At 38.3% G+C, this 22,947-nt stretch overlaps 1 protein-coding gene across 2 annotated transcripts in view; it reads left to right on the top strand.

Annotated features, from left to right (window-relative positions):
* Positions 1 to 22,947, top strand: part of ZMYM2 (zinc finger MYM-type containing 2) — a 63,317-nt gene that overhangs the window by 15,010 nt on the left and 25,360 nt on the right. The window contains exons 2-9 of one of the 2 annotated variants that reach the window (XM_068984602.1): positions 3,086 to 3,587; positions 3,849 to 3,942; positions 10,475 to 10,760; positions 12,086 to 12,251; positions 12,993 to 13,205; positions 15,516 to 15,587; positions 20,568 to 20,718; positions 21,167 to 21,282. In XM_068984602.1, the coding sequence (XP_068840703.1) occupies positions 3,096 to 3,587; positions 3,849 to 3,942; positions 10,475 to 10,760; positions 12,086 to 12,251; positions 12,993 to 13,205; positions 15,516 to 15,587; positions 20,568 to 20,718; positions 21,167 to 21,282 (1,590 nt within the window). In that variant the 5' untranslated portion in view covers positions 3,086 to 3,095. Of the gene's footprint in view, positions 1 to 3,085; positions 3,943 to 10,474; positions 10,761 to 12,085; positions 12,252 to 12,992; positions 13,206 to 15,515; positions 15,588 to 20,567; positions 20,719 to 21,166; positions 21,283 to 22,947 lie in introns of both variants that reach the window. The other variant, XM_068984601.1, reaches the window with a different exon arrangement.

Raw genomic sequence — 22,947 nt, 5'->3', positions numbered from 1 at the left:
TTAGGATTCTGCACTCCTGCTGCCAAGGGCCTGGGTTCAATCATTTGTTGGGGAACTAAGATCCTGAATGCTGCATGGTACAGCTAAAAAAATAATAATAACAGTTAAAGTGTCTTAGAGCTTAGAATGATAATTTTTAGGTCTTTGAGTAAGGCAAAATAGTCATCCCTTAAATTTGTAAATGAAATTAACTATTTTCCTTAAAGCAGATATAAATGTGTCTTTTCTCATTTTCTAATATTAGCATGTCTTCCATGCTGAAACAAACAGCTTAAACAAGAAGAATGAAGAGAGTTGTAGGATCAAGCTTTTTTTAAAAAAAAAAAAAAAGATTTATTTATTTTTGGCTGTGCTGGGTTTTCATTGCTGTGTGGGCTTTCTGTTTGTGGTATGTGGGCTTCTCATGGCGGTGGCTTCTTTTATAGTGGAGCATATGCTCTATAGTGTGGACTTCAGCCATTGTGGCTTGTGGGCTCTATGGTGCTGGCTCAGTAGTTGCAGAGCATGGGCGCAGAATCTCCACCGAACGTGGGATCTTCCCAGACCAGGGGCCGAACCTGTGTCCCCTGCATTGGCCAGTGGATCCTAGCCACTAGAGCACCAAGGGAAGCCTTGGAGCCAAGCTTTGTGCAGTGTGTGTTGAGTCCTGACATTGTCTTGGAACCTTGGGCACTTTTGATTTATATATCTGAGCTACTGCTTTTACTTAATTGAAGTATTGATTCATGATATTCTGAAAGTTTGAAGTGTGCAACATAGTGATTCACACATTTGTGGGTTTTTTTTTTCTGGCTTGTGGAATTTTAGAATAGTTCTGGTGGTTGCTTGAATCCAGGCCTCGGCAGTGAAAGCCTCGGGTCCTAACCACTAGACCATCAAGTGACTCCCAGGTTCATGATTTCTGTTGGCAGGGGTGTTGACCTGTTTGGTTTATTGATTTTTCTCAATGCCTCAGACTGTGTCTTGTATATACTGGGTGCTCCATAAATCTTTGTTGAATGCAACTATTAACCTGACTTGCTGACTTTGGTGAGTTCTTTGCTTGTTTTTGTATCTCCTCTTGTCCTGTTCCCTTCCATGGACCTGGACCTTGTTCCAGCCATGTTTGGCCTTCACCCTAGTGCTGGAAGTGTCAGCCTTGTTCCTGTTGGGCTTCTCTGGGAGCTGCCCTCACTCCAGTTTCCCAGTTAGCTCTTGCTCGTCATTCCAGGTCTCAGTGAAGTGTCACCTGCTCACAGAGGTCTTTGGTCTTTTTTCTTCATCCTGTTACCCATTGTTTTTTCTAAAATTCAAATTTTAACTTAATAAGTGAGAAATCATGCTCACAAATTCAGAAAGTGCACCAAAACACACAGTGAATAGTTTTTCCATCCCTGTCAGCCGTCTGTCAGCGTGATAATTATTTATATTAGGGTGGTTGTCTTCTGTTCAGAGGCTTTTGTCGCAATGTAAGCACACGGCCGTATAGATGAAGCAGTGTTTGTAAGCTTCTGTGTTTTCAGACTGGGCTGAGTGGCCTTATGAGAGAAGAAGGGTTACCAGGCCGTTCAGAGTTTCCACTGGGCCCTTAGACCAGGTTTCCACACCTGCAGAGCTGCAGTCTTGTCTCCTTTGAAGGTGTAGGGTACAAACCACTTCACGGTCCTGTCTGTCTTTCTGCAAATTGACCTGCAGTCTGTACTCACCCTGCATTTTCCCTCCTTGTTTTTTCCAGTTTAGCCTCTGAGATGAAGGTGATCCATGTTCAGGACTGGGTCTGCTACCATCCGTGCCCATAACCTCATCGTCTATCTGCTCAGTAACTTATTTTTCTCCTTTCTGACTGTTTTATTGTTAACTTGCTGCTGTCTCGTTGGCTTTGGCACAGCTCTGCCTGTGTAGTAGGTGCTCAGAAATACGAATCGACTGTGGCAGAGTCATGAGGAGTTTGGACTGTTGCGGTGAAGACCTGGAGATGCATTCTAGCTGTGTGACTTGGTTAATTAGTGTCTCTAAGCCACAGTTTCTAAGTCATGAACATGGGACAAATATTACAGCTGTATCAGGGTTATATTGAAGATGTAACCAAGGGGCAGATAATATTTTCCTAGGACTATTGTAACAAATTACCACAAACTTGGCAGTTTAAAACTGGAAGTCACAAGTCAGAAATTGGTGGCCTGGGGCTCAAGCCAAGGTGTCACCAGAGCTGAGCTTGCCCGGGAGGCTCTGGGGAGGGCTCACTCCTCACCTCCTATAGGTTTTGGTGCTGTGACATGCTGGGCTGTGTCGTTCCCTCTCCACAGCCGCCTCTGGTCTCGGTGCCTGTTGTCTCCTCTACCTCTTAATGGGGTACAAGAGAGGTATGTACAGGGCCCATCCAGCTAAGCCCATTTTGAAGTCCTTTCTCCTCGTCATCTCTGCACAGACCCCCTTTCCATGTGAGGTAACAGTTACAGGTTCCAGGGCTTAGTATCTGATGTTGTCAGGACTGTTACACAGCCCAATAGATGGACACGAAGGGCAGAGCAGTGGGCATTTACGCTTTGTGGGTACAGTTGACAAAAGTTTAGGATTCTCAGAAGGATTTAATCATGCAGCTACATGGGAGCCAGGGAATGTGAGAATAATGGATTTAAAAAAAGATAAGGAAAGTTGGAGATTAAATCATGTCATTTTATTCAGTACAGTGAAAAAATGGGATAAATATCAAGAGGAGATTGTCGTGATCAGATTTGTTATTTTGTTGTTCATGTGTGTGGAACGATTTATGTATGTTTTCAGTGTTAAAATTTATAGGGTAGGCAGTGGTAGAGAAGAGAAGGTTACAAATATACTGCATATTCTTTGAAAATTACATAATTACCTGTATTTTTATATTACAAGTTATTTTTATATCACATGTTAAACTATATGAAATGATTAGTGACTGAGGGAAGATCACAGAATGGATATCAAATTTTTCCTGAATCATCGATAAGAATTGTTGTCACTTAGAGTAAGAAAGAAAGTAAAAGTACCTTCAAAAAATTCTTTGAATTTGAGTTGCATCAAAAGCCACATACTGACATTTGTAACGTGTGTCTTTTTTCCTTCTCCTTAACAGGGTCTTTGGCATGGACACAGGTTCAGCAGGAGGATTGGAAGTGACTGATCAGACTCCTGTTCTGTTGGGGAGGACGGCCATGGCAGCTAGTCTCACGGATGTAGGAAATTCGTTTAGTGGGCCACCTAATCCTTTAGTGAATAGATCTAATAAATTTCAGAGCTCATCAGTGGAAGATGATGATGATGTTGTGTTTATTGAACCAGTACAACCACCTCCTCCTTGTGCACCAGTGGTGGCTGATCAAAGAACCATAACATTTACATTATCAAAAAATGAAGAGATGCCAGGAAATGATTCCAAAATTCTTCCTTCCTCAAAAGAATTGGCTTCTCAGAAGGGGAGTGTAAGTGAGACGATCGTCATTGATGATGAGGAGGATATGGAAACAAATCAAGGGCAAGAGAAAAATTCCTCCAGTTTTATTGAACGGAGACCATCTGAGTCTAAAAACAGAACCAATGATGTGGATTTCTCCCCTTCCAGTTTTTCAAGAAGTAAGGTAAATGCAGGAATGGGTAATAGTGGTATCACCACAGAACCAGACTCTGAGATTCAGATCGCTAACGTTACGACCTTAGAAACAGGCGTTGGCTCTGTGAGTGATGGCCAGTTAGAACACACTGACGGGAGAGACATGAACCTGATGATCACACACGTAACATCTCTGCAGAATGCCAGCTTGGGAGATGTCTCTAATGGACTGCAGTCAAGTAATTTTGGTGTTAATATGCAAACATACACCCCGTCTTTAACTTCACAGACCAAGACTGCAGTAGGACCTTTCAATCCTGGTAGAATGAATGTGGCAGGAGATGCATTTCAGAATGGAGAGTCTGCAGCTCATCACAACCCTGGTAAGCAGTGAGGGTCCTCTCCCGCTCCCCCTTTAGGGGTTGTTTACAGGCAGGTTCTTCTTTCATTGTCCTAATTGGTGCTACTTTGGTTAGTTTACTCATGTAAGGTGTGTTAATTCTATTGACTTTCAAGTTTCAAATTTTAACTAATAAGAGATGTAAACTATGTATGTAATATTTCTCTGTAGAGTATTAGAAGATTAATCAGAACAAAATACTCTTTATATTTACTATGCTCAAATCTAATAATTTGGCATCCTATTTGTCATGTACTCATTTTATGCTCTTGTGTTTTTAATGGTATGGTTTTAATGTGCAAATAGAGAATGAAAAGATATTTAGTACATGTGAGGAGCAATATAATGTACAGTTGCATTTAGATTTGTGTTTAATTTTGACTGCCTGTCTGATTTTAATTTTTACTTATTAGCACTAATTTTTTTTTAATATGTAAAGATTGGTAAATGTCTTGACTATTTGAAAATACTTTCTGCAGGCAGCTTTACTCTGTGGAAGCTGTGAGAAGAGTTCTGTGGCTTTTCCTGACCATGTGAGGCCTGCCTGTCTCTCGTGTACCTTCTCTTCTTAGGCTTCATAATTTTAAGCTTGTTAGCCTAGGATTGTGGGGAATAATAAGAAATGACTGAAACCGAGGCTGTGTAGAATGTTTTGTGAAATGCTAGTTGTTTTTCTTACTTATTCTTTGCTGTTATGATAGTAATGTCTAATTACTGAAGAATATTTGGAAAATCCATAATTAAAAAATAGGGGGGAGAAACCCATATAAGGTGATTAACTGAAGGTTACCTACCACTGTTGATAATGGTTTGAGTGGCTGGTTGTCATTCTTGCTCCTTTGTATTTCTTAGCTTGCTTGAGTGCACTTCTTCATAATGTTCCTTCTTGTTTTCCCTCCACGTAATGTGGCTCTGTATTTTTTCATAACACTAAAATTGTTTATACACGGAAGTTGTAATGACTGCACAGTGGATTTTGTTATACCAGTCGCCATATTTGGCTTTTACACCATTTTCCTTTTTTGCTGTTGTTGGTATATGATGCACTTTTTTCCCCTCAAATTTCTGATGATTTCTTAGCATTTACTCCTAGAAGTAAAGTTACTGGATCACAGAGTGTCACTGCTTCCATCTGTACAAAGATCATTGGTTATAAAAAGGTTCTGGTTTATAGTGATTTTGAAAAAAGTATGTTTCTTAATACTCAGTTTTGAAAAATTCTAATGTCTCCCAAGACCATTTCCCCTTGTATGTATTTACATATATGTGTTGGTAGGTCATTGATGTGTATATGTGTATGTGAACTTGTGAGAGCATTTTTAAGTTGTGGAAATAGTTTGTCATGCTGCCTTCTGGAAAGGTTTTACCAATTTAAACAGCTAGCAGCTGTATATTAGAATATCTTTCCTTCTGGCTCACGTAAAAGTTTAAGACATGATAATAGTCAAATTAGTTTCAAACAGCTATTTGTCTCTTATAATTTTAAATATATTAAAAATGTATGAAAAAGAACATAGTGTGCAATCTTTACTGTTGAGGATGGTACATTTAATTGTAACCTGGGATTGCAGGATAGGTCTAGCTTTGGACACTTTCCCTTCCTCCCACTCCTTTAAATAAACAGTAGATCTTTAACTTTTGACCATATCAAGAGTATATGTTTGATTTTGTTAATTCTCTAGAGTTCAATTCCAGTTTTTAGTATTTAAATGACTCTTCAGTTCAGTTCAGTCGCTCAGTCATGTCCAACTCTTTGCAACCCCATGAATCACAGCACGCCAGGCCTCCTTGTCCATCACCAACTCCCGGAGTTCACTCAGACTCATGTCCATCGAGTCAGTGATGCCACCCAGCCATCTCATCCTCTGTCGTCCCCTTCTCCTCCTGCCCCCAATCCCTCCCAGTATCAGAGTCTTTTCCAATGAGTCAACTCTTTGCATGATGTGACCAAAGTACTGGAGTTTCAGCTTTAGCATCATTCCTTCCAAAGAACACCCAGGGCTGATCTCCTTCAGAATGGACTGGTTGGATCTCCTTACAGCCCAAGGGACTCTCAAGAGTCTTCTCCAGCACCACAGTTCAAAAGCATCAATTCTTCGGCGCTCAGCTTTCTTCACAGTCCAACTCTCACATCCATACATGACCACTGGAGAAACCATAGCTTTGACTAGACGGACTTTTGTTGGCAAAGTAATGTCTCTGCTTTTGAATATGTTATCTAGGTTGGTCATAACTTTGCTTCCAAGGAGTAAGCGTCTTTTAATATCATGGCGGGAATCACCATCTGCAGTGGTTTTGGAGCCCAAAATAATAAAAGTCTGACACTGTTTCCCCATCTATTTCCCATGAAGTGATGGGACCAGATGCCATGATTTTCGTTTTCTGAATGTTGAGCTTTAAGTCAACTTTTTCACTCTCCGCTTTCACTTTCATCAAGAGGCTTTTTAGTTCCTCTTCACTTTCTGCCATAAGGGTGGTGTCATCTACATATCTGAGGTTATTGATCTTTCTCCTGGCAATCTAGATTCCAGCTTGTGTTTCTTCCAGTCCAGCGTTTCTCATGATGTACTCTGCATATAAGTTAAATAAGCAGGGTGACAGTATACAGCCTTGACATCCTCCTTTTCCTATTTGGAACCAGTCTGTTGTTCCATGTCTAGTTCTAACTGTTGCCTCCTGAAATGGACTGGAATGGGTGAATTTAACTCAGATGACCATTATATCTACTACTATGGGCAGGAATCCCTTAGAAGAAATGGAGTAGCCATCATGGTCAACAAGAGTCCGAAATGCAGTACTTGGATGCAATCTCGAAAATGACAGAATGATCTCTGTTTGTTTCCAAGGCAAACCATTCAATATCGCAGTAATCCAAGTCTATGCCCCAGCCAGTAACACTGAAGAAGCTGAAGTTGAACAACCCTATGAAGACCTCTAAGACCTTTTAGAACTAACACCCAAAAAAGATGTCCTTTTCATTATAGGGGACTGGAATGCAAAAGTAGGAAGTCAAGAAACACCTGGAGTAAATTTGGCCTTGGAATATGGAATGAAGCAGGGCAAAGGCTAATACAGTTTTGCCAAGAGAATGCACTGGTTATAGCAAACACCCTCTTCTAACAACATAAGACTCTACACGTGGACATCACCAGGTGGTCAACACCGAAATCAGATTGATTACATTCTTTACAGCCAAGGATGGAGAAGCTCTATACAGTCAGCAAAAACAAGACCAGGAGCTGACTGTGGCACAGATCATGAACTCCTTATTGCCAAATTCAGACTTAAATTGAAGAAACTAGGGAAAACCACTAGACCATTCAGGTATGACCTAAATCAAATCCGTCATGATTATACAGTGGAAGTGAGAAATAGACTTAAGGGACTAGATCTGATAGATAGAGTGCCTGATGAACTATGGACAGAGGTTCGTGACATTGTACAGGAGACAGGGATCAAGACCATCCCCATGGAAAAGAAATGCAAAAAAGCAAAATGGCTGTCTGGGGAGGCCTTACAAATAGCTGTGAAAAGAAGAGAAGTGAAAAGCAAAGGCGGAAAGGAAAGATAAAAGCATCTGAATGCAGAGTTCCAAAGAATAGCAAGTAGAGATAAGAAAGCCTTCCTCAGTGATCAGTGCAAAGAAATAGAGGAAAACGACAGAATGGGAAAGACTAGAGATCTCTTCAGGAAAATTAGAGATACCAAGGGAACATTTCATGCAAAGATGGGCTCGATAAAGGACAGAAATGGTATGGACCTAATAGAAGCAGAAGATATTAAGAAGAGGTGGCAAGAATACACAGAAGAACTGTACAGAAAAGATCTTCACGATGAAGATGGTATGATCACTCACTTAGAGCCAGACATCCTGGAATGTGACAGACATCAAGTGAGCCTTGGAAAGCATCACTACAAACAAAGCTAGTGGAGGTGATGGAATTCCAGGTGAGCTATTACAAATCCTGAAAGATGATGCTGTGAAAGTGTTGCACTCAATATGCCAGCAAATTTGGAAAACTCAGCAGTGGCCACAGGACTGGAAAAGGTCAGTTTTCATTCCACTCCCAAAGAAAGCCAATGCCAAAGAATGCTCAAACTGCCGCACAATTGCACTCATCTCACGCTCTAGTAAAGTAACGTTCAAAATTCTCCAAGCCGGCTTCAGCAGTACGTGAACTGTGAACTTTCTGATGTTCAAGCTGGTTTTAGAAAAGGTAGGGGAACCAGAGATCAAATTGCCAACATCTGCTGGATCATCGAAAAAGCAAGAGAGTTCTACAAAACATCCATTTCTGCTTTATTGACTATGCCAAAGCCTTTGACTGTGTGGATCACAAAAAATAACTCTTAAGAATATTCTTATCCATGTGTCTTGGGACCCCTAGTACTTTAGGACTGTTGCTGAGTCAGGCAATGTCAAGTGCACATCAGAAAGCCAGACAGATAACACCTTTTGCTCCTGAGTTTACGGATTAGCTCTTGTGTGTATCTGCGGTCTTTGTTTGTAATGGATAATTACAACATCCTAGCTGTTTATGCTGGCTCTTAGACTAATGATGACTTTGGCAAATTAACCTCTGTTCCTTGATGTTCCTTGTGTAAAACAGAGGCTTCAGACAGAATGCTTAAATCCCTTCCATTCCTAAAAGTGTGTTGATGTTGGAGGAGGTGAAAATTTGAAAGTAGGGGAAATGTAAGAATTGAAATACAGATAAAAGGAGCTACTGTGTGTTTAGTTTACAGGGCCTAAAACTAAATTGAAAAAAAATGCCGTTTTTCAATGTCAAGTTAATAGATAATTTTAGGTTTAAATAGGTTCCTTTAAGTATATATTCAAATGAGAAGCCTACAGAGTTGAAAATTCTAAGGAGCCACTTTATGTTGTAAAAGCTATTCCTTCTAACATATATTCAAATAAAATTTTTGTCTGATGGCCCTTCATGAGATGGAACTGCCATTTCAGTAATCTGCATTCTTCGTGTTCATTAGTATTTTTACCTCTTCATTAAAACCGGCCCTCATGGTATCAGGGTGACAGGATTCTGAAATGCGCTTTGTTTACTCTGTATCAAGTATGGATTTATTCGGAGGGGTTTGTGGATTAGGTAAAATTTGAATAGCAATGTATGTAGCCCTTGGAAACCATTATGTCCGTGGACTGGTCAGAACCAGGAACTTGCCCTCTTTAAAGTTTTGGTAGTAAAGAAATGTCCTCATACTCTGGATATATTTGTACTTGTTTTTCATATGAAAGGACATCTTTTTTGTATGGAAGTTCAAATTTCACAAGGAGCTCGAAAGGAAAAATATTACAAGAGGACACAGTAGTAGAAGTTAGAAGCAATATCATGAAAAGTTTCAAAATGCAAAACGTTTGCAGTATTGGTGGCTCAGACGGTTAAGCGTCTGTCTACAATGCAGGAGACCCGGGTTTGATCCCTGGGTTGGGAAGATCCCCTGGAGAAAGAAATGGCAATCCACTCCAGGACTACTGCCTGGAAATTCCCATGGACAGAGGAGCCTGGTAGGCTCCAGCCCATGCGGTCGCAAAGAGTCCGACACGACTGAGCAACCTCACTTCATGGGGTTGCAAAAGAGCTGGACACAACTGAGCAATGGAGCACGCACACACACAGTGGTGTTGCATCGAGAGGCTGTGGAGTGGTGACCAGTGGTCGGCTGGAAACTCACTGCTCATCCCACTGAAGCAGACTGTGAAGGAGAGAGGGGTGGACCTCTGCTCCCCAGCATTGGGCTCCCAGCTCTCAGTGCCATGCCTAGTAGGCTGTGCTGCTGGCAGGGGCAGCACCCCTGGGTGATGTTGTATTGATCCCCACGTCTGTGTAACACTCCGATTTCTTTGATATTATGTGATGTACTTGGAGGCTATAGAATGAAACATGTATATAGAAAAGCTGTTCTCAGAAAGATTTATTTTAAATTTTTTATTATTTTTAAATTTTTTTGGCTGTGCCATGCAGCATGTGGCATCTTAGTTCTCTGACCAAGGATCAAACCCATGCCCCCTTGCAGTGGAAGCATGGAGTCTTACCACTGGACTGCAAGGGAAGTTCCTAGAAATATGTTTTGAGTATAATCATTTGTAACTTTATCCAACCTATGTTATATTTGTCAAAGATTCTGGTTGGTCAAGATTTTGTTATACTTTTATGTTGATATATGTGTTCCTTGCTTAAAGTCATATTCTGTAAGTTCTTCCTGTTTAATAACTAATGGCTAATACTTTTTAGTGCTTCCTATATGTCAGTCATACATGGTTTTTAAACCATGTATTATCTTGTTTAAAGTTTCCATTTGCAGTTGAGAGACGAGTTAGGTGCCAAGTGAGTAACTTCCTGGGCTGGTAGGTAATGAAGCCTGCATGCACCCTTGCTGCCTCCAAAGTCTATGCCTTTGACCGTCCGCTGTACTGTACCTTCCTGATGTCTGAAATGTACAGAATGTTTCTCTGATACAAATTTCAATGTGTGTGTGTGTGGTTTTTTTTTTAGATTCTTGGATCTCCCAATCAGCATCCTTTCCCCGTAATCAGAAACAGCCAGGGGTGGATTCTTTATCACCAGTGGCCTCGCTTCCTAAACAGATTTTCCAGCCTTCTGCCCAACAGCAACCCACTAAACCAGTTAAAGTCACTTGCGCAAACTGCAAAAAACCTCTGCAGAAGGGACAGACAGCTTATCAGCGAAAAGGATCAGCTCACCTCTTCTGTTCTACCACCTGCCTTTCTTCCTTCTCTCACAAGCCTGCTCCAAAGAAACTTTGTGTTATGTGTAAAAAGTAAGGTTTACCTTTAAACATGTTTCCATGTGGTTGAATATTGGTTATATAAAATTTGAGAAAAATTGTTTTAGAGGTGAATCACCATGTTTTGAAAATGCAGAAGCTAAGCCAGACTAAAATTTGTAGAGCACTAGAGTGTTCTCTGTCAAGCTGAGGTGGTTTAGGAATAAGAGCCTCCTACTTGGTTGGGCTTTGGTTTGGGGTTGATTTAGATCCTTGATCCCTGTAATAAATATATCTGTGATCTCCATTGGACTTCTTGAATTTGTAAAAAATACATACATGTTTATTTACATTACTAATTATAAGAAACTAGTTCTAGCCCGATAAAATTCTTAAGCCATTTATGTGTGACTAGTTTTGTATTAAAATAGGTCAAAATTTAGAGTACTTTCATGTTAAGATTGTTTAAAATTGGCAGAACTTTGGTTATTGTATGCATTTATTTATGTTTATCTTAAACGTTAGGTCATTTTTTAATACTCAACTTTCGTCGACTCAAGTGCCAATTTTTTGACAGCCTTGTAGTGAATCCTCTCCTGCTGTTTCTATGTCTGGCCTCACTAGTTAAAAATAAGATGAATATGGCATGTTTTGTACAAGGTCAAGCAGATGGATTTTCTGTACCATCTCTTGAGCAGCCCATGTTTGTGAAGATATTTTAGATCTTAGAAATTTGGAAAGGGCTGAGTGCCCTGTGTAAGCTTAGTAAATTCAAATATTGGTGCAATTGTTATACATTTTTTGGTTGCTTTACAGTAATAGACTTGCATACAGTAGTATAAGACCTGAAAATTCAGAATTAAAGGAAAATTTTGGAAGTCATCAATGTGGTGGTTTCTTAACATTTTAATTGTAGTTGAGAGCTGTACAGAATGGTCAGCGGGGTTATTCTGGGTTATGGGATGTATTTAAATTCACTTTTGTGCTCTAAAAGAATGTTGTATTCCTGTGACCTAGATACCTCATGCTTTCTGCTTACCTGGAGAGGAAAATTGCCTAGGTATCATAATTTATACCTCAGTAAATTAGGCCTTGACATTAAACTCCACATTTATAACAAAAACCTTTTTTTAAAGTGTTTCCAGTGTCTGAAAGCCTTGTTAAGGAGCTTGAAGATGAATTGAGTGGTGGCTGGGGTTTAATAGTACTGCTTCTCAAGCTTCTGTGTTCATCATATTTTTCTGAACCAAGAGTTTTTACATAGTAAAGGTGATTTAATGAATCTAAAAATGGTTCCAATTTATGGAAGTTAAAAATGTCACTTACTTTTTTTGTATTTGATTTATTTTTAAGTGGAGCTTGACTTTGCTGCTTTTCAGAGATATAACTACAATGAAAGGAACCATTGTTGCTCAAGTGGACTCGAGTGAATCCTTCCAGGAGTTCTGTAGCACATCTTGTCTGTCTCTCTATGAAGACAAACAGAATCCTACTAAAGGAGCTCTGAATAAATCAAGATGTACAATTTGTGGTAAACTAACAGAGGTTTGTATTTCTGTGCTTTATCACTTAGTTCTGATTAATAGGAATGTTTTTTACTTTAACTGTTAACGATATATCATCAGTGTGTGTTTTCTTAAAAGTGAGGGTATATGAAATCTGTCTTATAACTATCCCTTTATGCAGTTATGAAAAAATTGAAATATAGCATCAGTTGACTTTTTCCTTGATGTTGGGAGCACTCACAGACAAAACCATAGTGTTTAAATGGTGCTAAACTTCAAACAAGAGGCAACAGTCATGTCTAAGCAGTGAAATAAGTGGTGGGGATATTTTGGAGGATTTCATTAAAAATATATTATGGTTTTGGCATTTTATGAAATAAGAAATCTGTGTATCCATCCTTATTTGAATTATTTATAATAGTTCTCCCTATTCTGTGTAGCAGTGTACTTTATATTTCCGTTTGGATTTAGCTAAAGATTTCCAATCTGTTTTAGAAGTTTTATACTACCCAGACTGGGTTGCTTCCTATCACTTATAGAGAACTCTTAGAGAAGTTTGTATTATGATCCTGGTGGTCCTCCCTGCTGCCTGCCATACGTGTATTCCATGTGTTTGCTAAAAAAAAGTTTAGAAATGAAATGTACTTTGTTTTGCCCTTTTCCTAAACAAGACTTACATAGAAAAAGAGGCATTTTCTTTCTGTTGGAGCACCTTGTGACTTAAGCTACATGTTGTGTATTAATTTGTGTTTTAAAATTTTGCTTGTTGTTTTTCTTTTAGATTCGCCATGAAGTTAGCTTTAAAAACATGACTCATAAGCTGTGCAGTGACCATTGCTTTAACAGATACAGGATGGCTAATGGCCTTATAATGAACTGCTGTGAGCAGTGTGGCGAGTACCTGCCCAGCAAAGGAGCTGGGAACAATGTCCTGGTCGTTGATGGTCAGCAAAAGAGGTTTTGCTGCCAGAGTTGTGTCAGTGAATACAAGCAGGTAATTCACCACTGGTTTGAGTGTGTTTTTAAATTGCTATGATAGTTTTACCCTTAACAGCATTTAATAACTAGATTTATCTTGGGATCTCATTTAATTCCATTATTAACATCTTAGAGATAACCTTATCAGATAAATGTGGAAATATATGTAGATGGTTGGAAATAAGGTTGTGATTTTACCATAGGTAAATGCTTACCAAAGTGATTCTTGTTTTGAATTTTTTTGGGGTGGTGGAAAGGGGTCATAAATATGATTTTTCAGATTATTAATGCTTAGGAATGATTATCTTATTTCATTTGTAATATTAATTTGAAATTTAAGATGTTTTGATTTAGTTTATTTTTTAATGATTTCAAAAGTCAGAAGTTGGCCCCCATTTTTTTCGTCTGTTGGTTCCCACTTATTCTTTATACATATCAATTTTTGATAGTATTCTATTTTCTGTTCTTTCTGAAAAATTAAGGAAATAATTTGTTCTTAGTTTCTCTTTTTTTCCTGTACAAAAGGGAGCATACTGTATGTGCTTTACTGTACATTTGTATCTTGGACGCATCCCCTGTCAATATATTCCTTATTCTTTTTTTCACGGCTTAGGTTTTAGGTATTTTGTGAGCTGGTTAAAAATTAAGTTTGAGAAACTTATAAATTTCATTTGTATTAATCTGCTAGGACTGCCATAACAAAATACTGAGGGGTTCAGACAGCCAAGAATTTTCTTTCTCACAGTTCTGGCGGCTTAAAGATCAAGGTGCCCTTCCAGGGTGATTTTGGTGAGGCCGCTCTGCCAGACTTGTAGGGAGCCTTCTCTCTGTGACCTCATGTGGTCTGTCCTCTGTGCTCAGGAGAAAGAGTGTCCTGTAGGACTTCATTTAGTCTTGACTGCCTCCCTAAAGCCCCTACTCCAGATACAGTCTCATTGGGAGTAAGAGCTTAAAGATAATGTATTTGGGGTGGAGGGGGAGACAGAGTATTGAAAACAAAGAAAATAAATACTTAAAACTTAGAAATTCCTAATTATTTTATTATATTTTAATTGTTATCTGTGCTCTTGAAGTTATTTCCATGACTGTATTTGTGTGGTGGCAATATTGTAGTAATGGAGTGCATCCGTGTCTCCCTCCCCGACTTCATGTTCATTTTATGCTGGTGCCGTGTGGATTATGGTGTTTCCTCTCACCTCCCAAAAGCCAGTGATCACCAGTATACAAGACAACACTGGGCTGACTGTTGTTTATTTGGTTACTTTGCTGTGGATGGTATTGCATATTATCTCCGTTGTTTTGCTGCTACAGATAACCGATGGTGAATAACCTGGCACAGGCACAGCTCAGAGATGTTTGGGTTCAGTTCCAGACTACTGCAGTAGATTGATTGACTGACTGAAAGTCGCTCAGTAGTGTCCGATTCTTTGCGACCCCAGGGACTGTATAGTTCATGGAATTCTTCAGGCCAGAATACTGGAGTGGGTAGCCTCTCCCTTCTCCAGGGGATTTTCCCAACCCAGGGATCGAACCCAGGTCTCCCATATGGCAGGCAGCAGAATGAATATTAAAGCGAGACTTTTAGACTACTAAGTGTGCAAATAGCATCAATGTCTAAAATAATGTACATACCTTAGTTAAAAATAGTGACCATCATCTGGGCCTTATTTTTTTATAGGATCATTTAAGTTATGTAATAATTATTCTGTAAGCTGGGCATTGGCACTAGGATAGAGCAGACAGGTGTTTGTAAAGTTGGATGAGGTTGTTTTAAGTCACGAAATAGGTAATTAAAAATCAGCTTTTACAGGTTGCTGGTTGACCTTTCAGTCTGGGAGCCTTTCTTTATATCTTTTTATATGGACCTAGAATCTATTAGACAGAGTGAAGTGAGTCAGAAAGAAAGATAAATGTTGTATTCTGATGCACACATATGGAATCTAGAAAAATGGTTCTGAAGAATTTATTTGCAGGGCAGCCTTGGAGAAACAGACACAGAGAATAGATTTATGGACATGGGGAGAAGGAAGGAGATGGTGAGATGTGTGGAAAGAGTAATGCGGAAACTTACATTACCATATGTAAAATAGACAGCCAGTGGGAATTTGCTGTATGGTTCAGGAAACTTAAACAGGGGCTCTGTATCAACCTAGAGGGGTGGGATGGGGAGGGAGATGGGAGGGAGGTTCAAAGGGGAGGGGATATATGTATAACTATGGCTGATTCACGTTGAGGTTTGACAGAAAACAACAAAATTCTGTAAAGCAGTTATCCTTCAGTTAAAAAAAAAATCAAATAAATAAAGCCTTTTAAAATCTTCTTTTAGGTAGGTAGCCATCCAGGCTTCCTAAAGGAGGTTCGAGATCACACACCAGACTCTTTCCTCACGCAGCCTGAGGTAAGTGGAAGTGTGGCCTGGCCATGGCCTCCACATGATACATGCTGATGCTGCCTTATTGTGTGTCTGAGAATCATGTCCATTTGGAAGCATATTAACGTTTCTGAACTTAAAATCTGTCATGATGATGATCATTTTCTTTATCTCTTCAGACAAACAAATTTTCATTTCACTAAATATTATGTGTGTTTTCTTGTAATGTATTCTATTGATTTTAGGTATTTATGTTATTAAACATTAGTTTAAGATACAGATTTTTAACTCATAGTCCTTGACCACAGTGAGCATTTAAATGTAGAATATAAAAGTCCTTCTCTTGGACCTACCTGAAAGAGGGGGAAAAAAAACCCTTTCTTTCAAAAACTGTTGCCAAATCTATATTTGTTCAGCTGCATGAGTAAATTAGTATTTGAATAATAAATGTATACAATTAACAGTAATTAAAATTGTAGTACAGCAATCAAAATAAGACATTTTTAATTAATCTAATACTGCTGTTTGGTTCATCTATAGACTTTATTGAAAATTTGTTTGTTAATGTCTGTTATAGCAGATTGGAAAAAAGATTTATATAACATCTAATCCAGAGTCATAAGCCATTATTTAAAGAAACCTTTTTTTCAGTTTCTCCCTCTCTCCTCCTGAGACCCTAGTTCCAGGTGTGCTAGACTTCCTGCTCCTGCTCCTGGTCGAAGTGGCTCATTACTTATTAAGATTTTTAAGTCTTGTTTTCCTTCTTGCTTCCTTGTAGAGACTTTCTTTGGTTTTACTGGTTTTACTCATCATTTCTAACCAACTGTTAGTTCCGTGTGGTGTAGTTTTTGGCTTGGCCTTTGTGTCATCTCTAGAGGTTCTGTCTGGGTCTTTTTTATGTCCTCTATTTCTGGCCTCATTATGTTCATGTTGTTCCTCCATGGGTTTCTTGAGTATGTCAACATATTTATCATAGTAGCTCTTTTAATAGCTTTGCCTACTCATTTCATAATGTCCTTTTTATATAAAATTTCTATGTTTTAGAGAGTTGTACAGTTGGCCCTTTATTACACAGGTTCTACATCTAGTGGATTCAATTGACTGAAAATGTGTTGGGGGTGGGGGTGTGGCAAAAAATTCCAGGAACTTCCGAAAATCACAAGTTAAATTTGCTACACACTGTCAGCTGTTTACATATCATTTACATTGTTTTAGTTATTATACATAATTGAGGGAGATGTGCATACTATACCATTTTATATAAGGGACTTCTGAACTGGTCCCTGGTCTGTCTGGTTCCAAGGTCTTTCGTGACCTTGATATTTCTGAGCACTGCAGGACAGGTGGTGAAGCGCCCTTGAGTTAGGTTTGTGTGCTGTTTTCTCAGGATCCCACTGAGGTGGGCATGGTGGGCACGAATACCTAGGCAGTACACATCCTTGTGCAGCGTCAGACCAGCAGGCACGTGATGTCTGCTGTCCGCTCTTGTGCATTGGCTTGGCTCACTCGGTCAAGGGGGCGCTGTCCCATTTCTCCAGGGCAGTTGCTGTTTTTCCCTCCATATATAAGTTATTTTGATGGGATATATTTTATACTATGTAAATACCATGTTGCTCAGCAAACTTTTTCACTATTTTTAGCATCTGTTGTCAAATTAGAAAAATTCTAAAAATTGCAAAACTAGTATATAGGTATTGAAAGAAAAACTGTAAACTATACAATAGTGAAGAAAAGCATGATGGTGTAAATTTTTTAGATCTATTTTTCTGCACAAACATCTTGCAACATGAAGGAAGAATTTCAGGGTTATTTTTTTGAATGAATGAAGTACAAGGTTTGCTTGAATTTATCTCTTAATCTTCACTTAGTATAGAAATTAGTATAATATCATGTCATTGTTGACAGTTTACCACTGCCTCTCTTCCACAGATTTAGTTCTTCACTATTCTTATGCTTTGGACTCCTTTGGTAACATGGTTAGATGGATTCTCAGAACGCTGTTAGATGCATAAAGAAAATATCTATGATTACAAATAGGACCAGTTATTCAAAATATAGTTTTAAAAGTATTAAATGAAATGTGATTTATGCACATGGTATTAATGCATTAAGTAGCAAGGTATAGTGTTTAATAACTAATTTTTTTGAGGTTGACATCTGTGATACATTGATACACCTGCCAGTATAGATAAAAAGTTGGGAATTTTTATTTTTGACAAAGTCACATGTTCTGCTAACTAGTGTGGTTTATTGCCTCTAATAGGAATGAAAAACAAAGCTGCATATCGTTCAGTTGGATGTTAATGAATTTGAAGGGGTATGTTTCTTTATGCAGTGTTGTGGACACAAGTTAGCTTTCAGTTGTTTCTGGATGCGGCCAGGAGTTGGTTTTGTGCAGCCACACACATGCCCATTTCCTGGGTTAGATTTGCAGTTACAACTCCATCCAGCCTTTATTGCTTGAGCACCTATCACTGCTGTCCACTCACTTGGTTAAAAATGTAATAAATGAGATACTTTGCTTACATAGTAAAGGAAAAAATAGGGGAAAGTTTTGGAATCATGTGATGGATTTTTATATTCCTGTGGAGTTGGTTAATAAGGCACTTTTTTTCAGTGAGTAGACTGGAAATGAGTCTATTTGCCATAAACACCCCATTATTTTTACTTTTTACACCAGTGCTGTTTCAAGCAGATCTACCTTGTACTTTTTTTTTTTTTTAACTGAATTTATAAGTACGTTTCCCCCATACCTGAATGGGGAATGTAATAATTGTGAATTTATTTCACTTAATTTTGTTCTTAAACCATTCAGTGCATATTTATAGAAGCATGAGGTTTAAATATGATTATGTTGATTGTTTACATCGGAAGCAGAGAAAATTCGGCATGACAGTGTATGTTTTTTTCGCTAATACTCTCCCGTTAGGTGGAGTAGTGGCAAATGTAAAGGTTATAGTGTTCTCAGTATTGATGATTCTGTCTTTCTCACCGTCTTCACACAGAACTATTTCTTAGTGGGGATCAGTTGCTTAGCTTCTTGTTTACTTGACCCAAGTTAATTGGTTTACTTTTTTTTGGTATGTCTTAAAGTTACTAATGATTGATACTTTAGCCATTCTGACAGTGAAGTCATTGTCAACTTGAAGGATATTTCTGATAAGTTAAAACATGTAATGTAGGTTAGCGTGGATGATTGGGCCTCAGTTATGTTGGTAAGACAGTTCTTCCTAGGAGCTGCCTTGTGGAGGTCTTACGTCCACTGCTGAGAGCCACTTTGCTTTTCTCTGTGTAGATCTGTGACACAATGGCAGGTGTCTGATATTTTTAGTATTCCTTATTTGTGCTGTGGTGCCAGATTTTAAACATTCTTTTGTTTTTTCCTTGTCTTACTGATTTTTTTTCCTTCCAATATAAAACGTATATATTAGGCTCCAGGAAAATATATTTTGTTCCAAACAAAAAACCAGCCTTTTCCTCTATTGTCCTATAACCTTGGGAGAATCATAATCACTTAACAGGTTTGCAGTTTTTCTTTTTTTTTTTTCCATGTTAGCATTCTTTTGTTGTTGATAAGTTTTTCTGGGTGGTTTTTTTTTTTTTTTTTTTTTTTAAGCCTTTCAGAGATTGAATAAGGAGATGAGTTGGTTTCCACTTGGAGAAGTAATGTTTATGGCTTCCTCTAGGTGTTGTTTGAGTAAATAAGGAACCAGTATGAATATGACATGCATTCCTGGAATGTAAATAGCTGTTTTCTCATAACTTTTCCATTTATTGTATGCTGAGGAAGTTTTTCTCTTTTATCAGTGTTGTTGTTTTTGCCTAATGTTTTTACCTTCAGTTTATTATTTTGTTTTCTCAAATCCTGTGGCATTTGTGAGATTTATCCATGCAGTTTGCTCATTTTTTGTTATTTTTGGCCTGATTGTCATTTTCCCCTGACATCTCTTATTCATTTGTCCATGGAATGTCCTGAGGCCTTCTTATATCATCATATTGTACTGCATGGTGTTGGGTGCAAAGAAAAGGGAAACAATCTAAACATCATGTGGAAGGACGGATGTTCAAGTCCCTTCCATGTGATGAGCTTGTGTCTGCAAATGCAGAGGACTGAAAAGATGATTACTTTGCATGGTGAAATGTTACATTTGATGTAACTGATTATGATAGTTCTGTTACCACTCAGGAAAAAACATCAAATAAAAGTTGCAGTTAAAGGTTTGCCTTTAGGTTTGTTTGACTTCAAGGTGATTCTTGTATATAGACACACCAGCCTCTGGGTGTGTTGGAGACTGTGCAGTGATGCTGCTTTTGTCCAGTAGATTCCAGAGTGGGCCTCCTGTGCCTTCCCTCCTTCACTCTCTCCTTGTTCTCTCAACTACACAGGGTTGGCCAGTATTCACGTTTGTCCCAATTGACTTTATTATTACCTATCAACTTAATTATTAGCTCTAATAACCAAAAATAATTTTGAATTTTTTTTTAATTAAAAAATGTAAATGTTTCTGTGTTTTATGTTGGTTGAATGAGGTTTTAATGTAGTAGAAGCATGGTAAATCAGTTTTAAGGGAAGTATCAGAGTGCTTGAAATAGCAGCAGCTCAATGGAAAAAGTATTTTAACATCTTCAGATTATTCCTTTGAAGGACTGTAGTTGTTTGATTATTAGGATTCATTAATTTGTTCTACCATAAGACGAGGAAGTGTGTCATCATGGTGAACGGGTAAACAGTTTGCCTTAGATTTTCAGTTTCTGTTTACTTATGTGTAACGATTTAGTTTAACTTAATAGGGAAAACCACTATTTTTGAAGGAGACTTAGCTTAGATCATACTTTTGTTTGACCCTAATATAGCTGCATTGCAATAAACTCAGCCTCAGATGAAGACACTTTTGACCCACTAAGCCTGATGAGAAATGAACAAAATTGTTTTACAGAGAGAAAAAGTATAATGAAAAATACTTTCTAGTTAAATTCTTAATTTTCTTTTTATGTTTCAAATTTTAGAAATATGGAAAACTGACCACTTGTACTGGTTGCCGAACACAGTGCAGGTTTTTTGATATGACTCAGTGTATAGGTCCTAATGGGTATATGGAGCCATATTGTTCAACTGCTTGCATGAACAGTCACAAGACAAAATATGCAAAATCACAAAGTAAGTTTCAGGTATTTGGAAGGTTTAAGAACTTTAATATTAATAATTTCTTAACGATTTCTCCTCTTTTTATGCTCATTTTAAACCACATAAATGGTTTAATTTTATCATCACACTAAACTTTGTTAATGTAAAAAATTTTTAATGGTTTTGATCATTTAGTTTTTAAATTATTGGTGGAGTTTGTCCATGCCTGTGTTCTTAGCTAAAATTGTTTTTCCATTTAAACATTATCTAAAATGAGATTGTTTCATGTATCTGTGTATGTTTTGGAGACATGGTATCAGACTCTTATGACAGTATTTTTTTAAGGTGCAATTAATCTCAGAAATTAAGAATAGTATATAGAAAGTTTCATTAGTAGACTAGTCTGAGAGGTCAATTAAGATTTTTAGGAAAAACCTTGGCTATTTCATAAAAAATCTGATATATACTTTTTCTCTCTTAGGTTTGGGAATTATTTGCCATTTTTGTAAGCGGAACTCTTTACCTCAGTATCAAGCCACAATGCCTGATGGAAAGTTGTATAACTTTTGTAATTCCAGTTGTGTGGCTAAATTCCAGGTTTGTTCTTTATTTTGCTTAATGCTTCTGATAAAATATAGGTAGAAAATGAACATTGTGACATGACTTCATCTGTATTTAACATGCTAAGTTTTACATGGTTTTGTTGACGGTCAGATTGGAGGGTGGAGATTCTGGAGCTAGAGCAGGTATGACTTTACCAGTGATCTACTTAGTGTGGGTACTCAAATTGACTTAACTGTTATTTGTGATACTGATCTTGAAGGAAAATATATTTTAGTTATCAACCTTTAAAACAAAAGGGTAGGTGGTCTAGCCAGCAAAATCGAGTTCATTTAGAAATAGCCAACCAGGAGGCACCACAGACAAGTCTGGAGATCAAAGGAGGGTTAGGGTTGCCTTGGGGTTGGTTTTGAGCCCAAGTTACCTGGAGGCTGGTGAGAATCTGAGTTCTTGCTGTCCATGGAGACAGTCTCCCTCCTGCTAGGGTCTGTGGGGTGAGCCGACCAGGCTTCTTGGCTCTGTTTTTCACTGAGATTTTTCTTGATTGACTTTCACACAGTGTCATTGTGCTCAGTGCCTGCTGTGCAGTGTGGTCTTAATAGATGGTTTGAGTAACATCGGACTCTTAAAGGGAAGGTTTTATTTTGTGCTAAGTGGATGGAAAAGTAGGATGTGAAGAGGTACCTGGAATAACACTCAAGTTTGACCTTGGAGTACAAAACAAAGGCTAATAGAGTTTTGTCAAGAGAACATGCTGATCATAGCAAACACCCCTTTTCCAAAAACCCAAGAGATGCCTGTACACATGGACATCACCAGATGGTCAATACCGAAATTAGATTGATTATATTCGTTGTAGCTTAAGATAGAGAAGCTCTATACAGTCAGCAAAAACAAGATCTGGAGCTGACTGTAGCTCAGATCATGAGCTCCTTATTGCAAAATTCAGGCTCAGTTTGGAGAAAGTAGGAAAAACCACTAGACCATTCAGGTATGACCTAAATTAAATCCCTTATGATTATACAGTTTAAGTGACAAATAGACTGAAGGGATTAGATCTGATGGAGTGCCTGAAGAACTATGGATGGAGGTTTGTAACATTGTACAGGCAGGCAGTGTACATTCAAAAGAAAAATAAATGTAAGAAGGTAAAGTTGTCTGAGGAAGCCTTGCAAATAGCTGATGAAAGAAGAGAAGAGAAAGGTATACCCTTCTGAACTTGAGTTCCAAAGAATAGCGAGGAGAAATTCGAAGGCCTTCTTAAGTAAATATGCAAAGAAATAGAGGGAAAAAATAGAATGGGAAAGACTAAAATCTCTCCAAGAAAATTGGTGACATCAAGGGAATATTCCATTCAAAGATGGGCATGATAAATGACAGCAACAGTAAAGACCTAACAGAAGCAAAAGAAATTAAGAAGAGTTGGCAAGGATACACAGAACTATACCTAAAAGGTATTAATGACCTGGATAACCATGATGTGTAACTCACCTTGAGTCAGACATCCTGGAGTTTGAAGTCAAGTGGGCCTTAGGAAGCGTCCCTGCGAACAAAGCTAGTGGAGGTGATGGAATTCCAGGTGAGCTATTTCAAATCCTAAAATATGATGCTGTTCAAGTGCTGCACTCAGCATGCCAGCAAATCTAGAAAACTCAGCAGTGACCGCAGGATTGGAAGGGGTAAATTTTCATGTCAGTCTCA

Source organism: Capricornis sumatraensis, chromosome 12, assembly GCF_032405125.1.
Source record: "Capricornis sumatraensis isolate serow.1 chromosome 12, serow.2, whole genome shotgun sequence".
In the NCBI taxonomy this organism is placed as follows: Eukaryota; Metazoa; Chordata; class Mammalia; order Artiodactyla; family Bovidae; genus Capricornis; species Capricornis sumatraensis.
This window is presented reverse-complemented; position numbering and strand designations above follow the sequence as displayed.